The sequence below is a fragment of the Lactuca serriola genome, chromosome 5 (assembly GCF_051521515.1).
Source record: "Lactuca serriola cultivar US96UC23 chromosome 5, Lser_US96UC23_V15, whole genome shotgun sequence".
Taxonomy (NCBI): domain Eukaryota; kingdom Viridiplantae; phylum Streptophyta; class Magnoliopsida; order Asterales; family Asteraceae; genus Lactuca; species Lactuca serriola.
The window spans coordinates 100,270,510-100,280,344 of record NC_136412.1 but is presented as its reverse complement, the minus strand read 5'-3'; the positions used below and the strand labels follow the sequence as shown (position 1 = coordinate 100,280,344).

At 35.3% G+C, this 9,835-nt stretch overlaps 1 protein-coding gene across 1 annotated transcript; it reads right to left on the bottom strand.

Moving 5' to 3' along the window:
• Positions 1-4,028: 4,028 nt before the first annotated feature.
• Positions 4,029-7,573, bottom strand: LOC145052827 (bZIP transcription factor, putative (DUF630 and DUF632)). The gene is made up of 5 exons (XM_079000726.1): positions 6,105-7,573; positions 5,935-6,003; positions 5,641-5,852; positions 4,954-5,177; positions 4,029-4,763 (listed from the first exon to the last, which is right to left on the bottom strand). The coding sequence occupies exons 1-5, from the start codon at positions 7,063-7,065 to the stop codon at positions 4,130-4,132; spliced, it is 2,100 nt and encodes a 699-aa protein (XP_078856852.1). The 5' UTR covers positions 7,066-7,573; the 3' UTR covers positions 4,029-4,129.
• Between the last annotated feature and the right edge of the window lie 2,262 nt (positions 7,574-9,835).

Sequence of the window (9,835 nt, the reverse complement as noted above, 5' to 3'; positions counted from 1 at the left end):
GACCTTGTAAGTACCGGACCGGTTTTGGGTTCCCTCGAATTATCTGCCCGGGTACACCATTATACAACATTATACTTTCATTTTATTTCTTTTTAAAGTACTTGAGTTTGGAAATCTACCAATTACAACATACATTAAACACATCCACAACATAACAATACTAGATAATCTCCAACCTAAATGTGGTGAACATCCTGCAAATGTAATTTTTTGCAATATACAACAAAAAGTATTTAACGAAATCTTTATTTTTTTATCCAATCCAACGTCAATAACAATAATACGAGCCTAACCAAGATTTCATAGCAAACATTTATCAACAAAACCGATTCAAGAGAAAAGCCAATACGACTGTTGAAAACAGATAAAAAAACAAAACTAATGCAAATTTGGTCCTTGTGGTTATCTTTAAAATGTGGATAGAGTCGAAAATCTTTTCAACTTGCACCATTGGTCCAAAATCGAACTCTTTTTGTGGTTTTGGTCCCTAGAAAAGTTAAAATGACATTTTTACCCATTTAATTTTATTTTTGAATTTCTTTACTCTTTTTTTAACATTTAAAAAAAAAAAGAAAAAGAAAAAGAAAGTGGCCCACCCACACCACTTGTACCCCCCCCCCACCCCCCTCTCTCTCTCTCTCTTTATTTTCCCCATTTATCCCGTTTTTTCTCCCCTGAATCCCCCATCTCCAACATGATACCCTATCAAACTCCTTCACTTCACCATTTCTTTACCTAATCACAAACCAAAACACCCTAGAACTAGAACCAACAAGAAAAGCCAAGATTCCAGCACCGACCCATTTTGTTGTCCCTAAGGGATGTACAGGTTGCTGATGAGGGAGGAGCGGGTGGTGTTTTCCAAGGAGTAGATAACAGAGGCGATCGATCGGAAAGAATATGGATCAAATGGCGACTGATCAAAGCCCGCAACTAATAGGTACACAGAGGCCGAAAACGAATATTGTTTGTACTTTAGGACGAGCATCTCGATCGGTTCTAATGGTTGAGAAGTTGTTGACAAAAAACCTAATTTTTCTATTTTGGGTTTCTTGATTATGCTCACCAGAAGTGGGGCTTGCTTCAACTCTGATCTCCTTCGAAGAAAACCCGTTTTTACTTTATTAGGTTTAGTGTTGCGTCTTCAATTTTGGGATTCCTAAGGAACCAATGCTCTTCAATTGGTTGTTAGTGTTGGAGTAACCAACAGCATGAGAATGGAGGAGGGAGAGACAGGAATGGGTTGGGGGATGGGAATCAATTTGTTTACTTCTTCCATTTGTCTGATCCATCTCATAGTTTTTTTGTTCTTCATATCTCAAAGAACGATTTCTACCATTTTCTGGTGAGGATGTCTAGCTTCAAAAAGGTTACAAGTTGGTTTCTGGCTTGAATGGTTTAGATTAACCCCCCCCCCCCCCCCCACCACTCCATGATATTCTTGTGTAGTCATCGATTATATTAAATGTGTTGTAAGAGGGATTTTGCAGATCATATATATATATATATATATATATATATATATATATATATATATATATATATATATATATATATATATAGAGAGAGAGAGAGAGAGAGAGATACAGGGGACGATGGGTTTTTTTGAGTTGTAGTTGTTTTTTTAGTTGCAGGTATGTGTATCTATGTTTGAAGTGTTTTTTCTTTTTTTTGTGTTTTGATATTTGATCTGTTATTTTGAAGAACATGATGGACAGATGTGAGTTTTGCAGGTTAACATGCTTAACATAGAGAAATAGAAGTGGTTGGAAGGTGAAGGGGAGAGAGAGTCAAAGAGAGAAAGAAAGTCAAAAAGAGAGGGAGGGGGTTACCATGGGTAGAATATTTTTTTATTTTTAATTTGAAAAGGTATTGATATAAAATTAAAAATGGAAAAAAGAAATGTAAATGGTAAAATAGTCTTTTCAAGTTCTCAGTGGATCAAAACCACGAAAAATTCTTGATTTTGGACCTTCCATTCAAGTTGAAAACTTTTTGGACCATATCAATACTTTTGTGAATACCACGGGGACCAAAACCACAGAAAGTTCTCAATGAACAATTTTTTTTCTAACATGAAAACTAGAATAATCATTAATATTTTTAAGATATTAAAGGAGTCCAAAATTTATTTTTGTGACACAAAAATAATATATTTTTTATAATACAGTTTTAGTACACCAATACAACGATTAAGGTTCCAAAACCAAATTTAAAAGGATCTTGCATCCTCCCTAATAAATAAAGAATTTTTTGCCACATGTGGCATTCTTATTGATTTAGCCACATTTTATTTTGTGGTTATTTTCAATTAATTTTTTCCCACATGGTTTTTTTTTCATTTTATTAATTTTCACATGATATTTAAATATAATAATTGCAATAAATATAATAATAAATGCATATCAATTTCATTAATTGATTTACTTCTAATTTCAAATTTTCTAAATTAAAGTTTTATTAGTTTTCTTTATTTATTTATCTAAATTATCTGTTTAATTTAAAAGAAAAACAAACAATTTAATTTTAATAATTTAATATTTATTTATTTTTTTCCTATAAATTCAACTTCTCAAATGTTTAGAATTTCGTAATTTTTTTCTTTAAAATGAACTCATGTAATACATGGGTTTTACACATACTATTTTATATATGTAAGTAAATAGGACATGATATATTTAAGTTTGAAGTAAAATTATTACAAAAATAAGTTATACTAGGAACTTATAACATGTTATGAATAAGTTTCTAAATTTTAATTTTAAAAATCAAAAACCTACTCAACTTCAAGTAATTGTAAATAACCTAAATTTTGAATTTTGAGAATTAGAAACTCTCACCTTTTATTAGACATCTATAAAATTATACTTCATGCAAGTTAACTATTTTTTGTAGTTAACATTTTTTTGTTACTGGAAGAGTAAATTAAACGAATGGTCCCTATGGTTTGGGATAATTTACGCGTTTGGTCCCTAACTTATTTTTTTAATTCGGAAGGTCCCTATTGTTTGTTTTTGTTACACGCTTGGTCCCTACTGCTTGTTTTTGTTACGCGTTTGGTCCCTATCTTACCTAAAAATAATATTACTTAAATAGGAAAATATGGTAGGTTAAGTAAGGAAACGTGAGGGAGGTGGGATTGGAGGTGTGTTTATTTAAATAGATTAAAAAATCAAGGTAAAAATAGTTTTTTTAGGTAAGACATGGACCAAACGCGTAACAAACACAAATAGTAGGGACCTTCCAAGTTAAAAAAATAAGTTATGGACCAAACACGTAAATTATCCTAAACCGCAGGGACCATTCATGTAATTTACTCTTACTGGTGCTTAAAATCATTTTGACTCGACCCATAAATTATATTTGATTTCCTTTTTGTGCCCCCAACCTATTAAAATCCTGAATCACCACTGCTCATATGACAAGGTTATTTTGTTTGGTGGATGTTGTGTTACAGGGTATGGATACTTTACATGATCTTTTTTACTTGGCTTGATGTTGTTTCGATTAATATGTGTAAGAAATTAGCGTTGGAATCAGTATTCATACGGCGTTATGGGTGATATTAAGATATTGAAAAATGGTGTGTTATTCGGAGATTCAATAGTTTATTAAAGCTTTACTCTTTGACAACATTGTTGGTTTTTCTTACAATTTATTTGTATATATTACGAATAATAAGGTTAAAGTTAGTTGGGTTGAGTAGTTTTCAAACCCACTTCTAGCTATCTCTATGTAATTTTCAAACCTCTTGCTAGTTTTGTAATAAAATTCTGCTGTGCTAAAAGAAAAAAAAAAAATAAATACAAAAAATGAAAACATACTTTCACTATGTAACATTATAATATATAATCTATCCAATTCAGCCATGTAACATTTTTAACCTATTTGTGATCAACTTAATTCTGGTTAGCTATAACTGGATGGATCCTATATGATTCGATATACCAATAGTAAAAGAAATATCGGATATTTAGGAACACATAATATCACAATAAAAAACCTACAGCTAGTCTACATCTTAAAACTTATAATAAAAGATTAATTAAGTTCCCTATTCCTTCAAAAAAAATATCAAAAGGAAAACACTTCTCAATTTCTACATGAAATATTTCAAAATGCGACAATTTCAAATACTATAAGCCCTAGGTGGTGGCCTGTAATTCAAATACACATTTTGAGCCTTCTCACTTTTCTCTTTAATATCTTCAAACATCTTCAACGAAGCCTCCGAAAACTTGGTCAACCCATCAAGAACTTTGGTCAAACTCAAATGCATCGTTCCTAAATTCACAGCCGCCATGTCATCATTAATCTCCTCTCCGTCCTCTGGTTTAAGGTCAACTTCCTCCACCACCGAATCCCGATGAAGATTTGTCAGAAACCCTTTAATGGCATCACTCAGTTGCTGAGCTGGCAAGGTCTGAATCCCGGAGGACCAATCTCGACAAATAACGAAAATCGGAGGGCCTGAGGCTCTTCGAGGCGAAAATGGTCGTCTACCCTTTACACGTTCCTTTGGTAGTATGATGCAATTTTGTAGCCAGTTGTTGATTGATTCAACATATGAGGTTTGAGTGTTGACCATGTTGGTAAAACTTAAACCGAAACATTCAATCTCGTGTTGAAGATCGGATATAATTTGTAGTTTTGAATCTTGTTGATGATTTTTGATTTTTGAATTTTTTAAATGGTAGGCTAATTGGATGGTTATATATTGTGTGTGATGGCTCTCGAGCATTGCCTTCCACATACGATTTAATCTGCACGAGGAATTCAATTGTTAAAACCAAAGATAAGTTGAGAAAAAATAATAGTTCAATACCTACAAGAGATTGCTATTAAAAGAGATTTTCCCGATAACCAGGGAAAATGCTTTAATAAAAAGAGTAGAAAATCTTTTTTAGTTTCATTTTCCTTATTTGAAAATTAGGAAAGGAAAATGAACCTTACCCTTGAATGAGTTCCAAGAGTTGTGGTTGAAGCTCTTCATCTCTCATTTTCTCGATTCGTTTTGATATGGAATCAACGGTGTGCAATGCAACGATAATCCTTGAATGCAAATCTTTAACCAAAGCACGAGTTTTATCGATCACGTGACTCTTAAGATCTTTTGCAAATTGGTGTCTAAGCCGATCACACTTTCGGTCATACTCCTTCCTTATAGATTCACTCGCCTACAACAAATAGCAACGTACTTTCACTTAATTTAATTCTATTCTAAAAAAGAATTCCTATGAAGGCATTATAGTTTGAAAAATCTAACCAATTATAGCATCGTACTTCCACTTTTCTTTCTTGTTGGGATGTTATAATTTGAAAATCTAGCCTTAGCCATTGGCTAGATTTTCAAATTATAACATCCCAACAAGAAAGAATAATTATAACATCCTACTTTCATTTTTTAAGTGCAATGACGAAATAAAAGTAGAATGATATAACAAAAAATAATTATAACATCCTACTTTCATTTTTTTTTTCAATTTTTCCTATTACAATAATGTACTTTCAAGGTACAATGTTGTAATAGGAAGAAAACAGAAGTAATTTGCTATGATAAACAATTTCAAGAAAGTAAATTGTTATTTCTTGCATTTAATCCTTCTTTTTGTTCTGATTAAGTGCAATCTAATAAAATACCTTCACTTCATCATAGAGCTTTCTTTCCCATGCATAGAGTCTATCAAGAGTTGAAGAGTGACTTCCTGCAATCATACAAAACTCTTCTATGAAATCGCTTCCACTATCATCATTATCATCTTTTGATGCTGCAGCTAAAGGATTTCTTGATGATGATGAATGTGAAGACATCGATCGATTCCATGTAATGATTCTTGGCCCATGTGGAGATTCTACAAAATTGAAACATGAAATTTTTTAAAGCTACAAAACTTTTTTCACAACACAAATGAAAATGGAAGCTACAATATTTACCATGTGAAACATGTGCGGGTTTTACTTTACAACAATTCACACACAACAATGTTGATGCAGTCGAGCTACCTACATTCAACAATTTTGAGATTTAATCTTAACAAATAGAATTTGAAGAATAAAAGAAAGAGTTATTTTTTTCAAAAATGAAACACAAAATGTAGCAATACCTTTAGCCTCGGAATAGCCAACTTGGATTTTATTTACTTCAAGCATTCTTGAAACTTCTTTCCCGGATTCCGATGCGAGAAAGAATCGACTCTCAATTTCTTTAATGCTTGAAAGAAAATCTTTAGCCCTATGTGTGATAAACTCAGAAGGATCCTCGCTTTCTCCCTCACCTAAACAACTATCATCCTTCGATTCTGCTTGAGAAGTTCTACAGATCAAAGCTCCAGAAACTGCATCATTTCCGGTATCAGATTCTACTGTTGTTGGTGAAATTGGAGCAATCGGAATACCATCATCATGCCCATTATGATCCGTTTTTAAAGATTCAGGAGGTGTTATAGATCCTTCATTTATAATGGAATCGTTAATCGGGAACTGTTTCTGCACACTCATATTATTGAAATTTACATGAAATCCATCGTGGCCCACGAAGCTGAAGCTTTCATGATTGTCGGTAGGATCAAAGTAATCCCAAGAGGAGGCTGATTCAGGCGGCGGAGGTGGTGGTGGTGGCGGCGGCATTGTGAAGGACATGGAATCAACATCGTCTACATAAACCCTAGTGCTGATATCAATTTTGGATGGATTAAGACTAACAGTGACTGCGTTAGTCCCACCGGACCTCATGTAACTTAAACTTGAAACAGGAGGCTGATGGGGAGCAGGACTGCCATCTGAAGCACCGGCGTCGACACCACCGAGGTGTGGCGGAGATGGTGATGGGTTTGAGGAATGAGTTTGGGGGTTTTCGATTTCTGTGGCTGGAGATGCATCTAACAACACTTCGGCCTCTGCAAATCGACGTAGGGCAATGCCAATGCTTCGAAGGGACTGAACGTAAGCTAGATGAGCAACTGCAAAATCATACCTTGAATCGATTGCTTTTTTGATGAATTTCTTTCGTTCTTTGCATAAACGCAAAGCTTCACAGCCATCTGCTTTTGAGTTCGCTATCCCCATTCTTCAAATGTACCTAAAATTACTCCAAAAAGTACGAACTTTTGAAGTATTTGAACAGAAGATTGCGTGTTTTCTTCAGAAACTAGCTCAAAAAGGAGGAACAAAAACAAACCCACTTCGCTAAATCAACAAATTACTCCAGAAAACAGTGAAATCCAAGCAATGTTTCTTGGAACCATTTAGAAAGGCAAAATGTGAATGGGTGTTGACGAATAAGGATCCAGAAGAATGTGCATTAACTATGAGAGAATGAAGATGAATGAATTGAAACTCTGGTAACGAAATAAGTTTCCGTTTAGGTTATAAAATGAGGGTTTAGTCATTACTCAATAGTGGTGGACATGGTGGTGGTGGGGGTCGTTTTGATATGATGAAAAAAGGTCACGCAATAAAGGAAAAGGCAAGAATATGCAAACGGTGGATACGCCGGAGAAAGGGAACCTTGGGGTTTGTGTAAGAGCTAATAATGGATGATTGTCACAAAAACATTCTTCAAACCTCAACAAAAATTATGTCTCAATGGCGTATAACTAAAAAAAATAGAAAATCATAACGCATTTTGGATCTTTACTAGAAAAAACATTATAATATTTCTTTTAACAAATATATATCTTATATAACTTAAATACTATTTGTGTTGAATTGTCGTTGGAACAACATTTTTAGGACATAGTGTGCCTAATGTAAGTCTTTGTCTTCCAAAGTATTTATTCGATTTTGAAATACGCTCTTCATTAGTCTGCGAATACAAGTATTTTGGCCGTTTGATGGCATGTTGTGTTATGATCTTGTGATGGTAGTTTTTGTCTGTTTACATATGGTCAAAATTATTTTGTCGTCAAATTGTATTGTGATCGGTTGAGTTGTTTAGGTGTTTGTTCATTAATTTAGTATGTTAGTTGTTGTTTGTTAACTTATAAACAAGGGATGTTGTGTATCATTTGTAGATTTAATTGTTGTTGTAGATATAATTGTTGAAATTGTAGTAGTATTTTAGATAGGTTCACAATATCATTTGATTAGTGATGTCAATATTGTTGTCGACGAACGAAAGTTCAAAGAACTAGTTGTTCGTTTATGGAAGCAACATGTTCATTTGAAATCGTTTCAACTAAAGAGTGTGGATATGGTATTAATGGACAACAAGGTATCAACTTGTCATAGCGGAGTTTTCTTGTTTTTGTTTGCATTGACACTGAGCGTTTGTATGATAATTTCAAGGAAACCGTATCACTGTCACTATCAAGAAGGTTCTAACTCGAATGTTTTAGAGATTGTTAAATGAGGGAAATATGTATGTTTTTCAATTTCTTTATCGGTGATAACCTTGCCCATTTCAAAATGGTAGATCATGTGTTTAAAATAAGTTTCCACAAAAACACATTTGTTAAGTCTATGACATCTAGCTTCCCCAATGGTTTGAGTTCTCTTGGTTTTCCAAGTTTGGAAAAATTATTTTAAGTCACGTTGGGAAGGGGTGTGCAATTAATAAGTATGCATTGTTATCGAAGACATGCTTGCTCTTATTTTTTGTCGATATAGTTGGTGTATCGTTTTGTAAATGTTTTTCGGTGTAGTGACATTGTATACCAATTTGATTTTGAGTGTGAAAAATAATCAGATTGTTGTAGGACTCGAGTGAGTCAGAAGGAGGATCTAGAGGAGTGATAGAGTGGGGTGTTTTCTCACTAGCAGTCAGTAGTGGAAACTGTTGTAAGACTACGGGGCAGCCGTAGCATTCACTAGTAGTCAGTAGCGGGAAGTGTTGTAAGACTACAGGACATCCATAGCATTCACTAGCAGACGGCGATGGAAGGTGATGTAAGACTGCAGGCAAGTCGTAGCATTCCATAGTAGCTTCGTTGGCGGAGTTGGGGCGAGACCCTTATCTCCTAGTGATCATATAGGGATCAGGAATGGGTAGTGGATGAGAATGATAGGGGGTTTGCCTGTATAGCCCTAGAGAGGTGAGACCTTGGGAGAGGCCGCTCCAGGATATAGTTGAGTGAGACCCGTGGGCGAGGCCCGAGCGAGAATGGCTAAACAAGTAGGACTAGAGGGATAAAGGCGGGTGAGACCCGTGGGTGAGGCCCGTGAGTTTTAGCAGCACAGGTAGGACCTGGTAGGGACCTTAGTGTCAAGATAAGGGGTCGGGGATCCCAGGAAATTGTAGTGCCAGTATGGCAGAATAGATTGAGCAGTATTAGGTGGTCGAAGTTTCTTCGAAAGTCGCTGAGAGCGACTAGTAGTTGTGTTGGGTCAGCGATTGGTGGGAGGCGGTAATCCAGATATTGATAGGTTGGTAGGGACCAAGGTGGTCTCAGTTCATCCGGAAGTCAGATGAGAAATAGCAAAATTTCTAGTCAGTAGCAGTGCGGGTATGCAGCGTATGGTGGAATTCAGATAGTTGATCGTGGGGTGCTAGACACCAAATTATAGTAGAAAGAATTGCCCAGTGGATACTGGCGATAATGACCCGTACTGGAGGTAGCGGGAGTAATGGATTGGTGAAGATAGGATCTTCACAGTGACAGAGGAAATAGTTGGTTATGGAGCATTGCCTTGGGGAGGCAAGGGAATCGCGCAAGGAAAGAAGGGGAACCCCTATGGGTTCAGTGCAGTACTCGATGAGTACCAGAAGGATTGTCGGTTGAGTAAGTTGCGTTTCCAGAATGTTCAAGGTCAGGGTTGACCCGAGATGATTATCCGCAAGGATTAATGTTAGTCGGAATGATCGAGCGGAAGACCAGCGAAGGTAGGCAACTGGTGT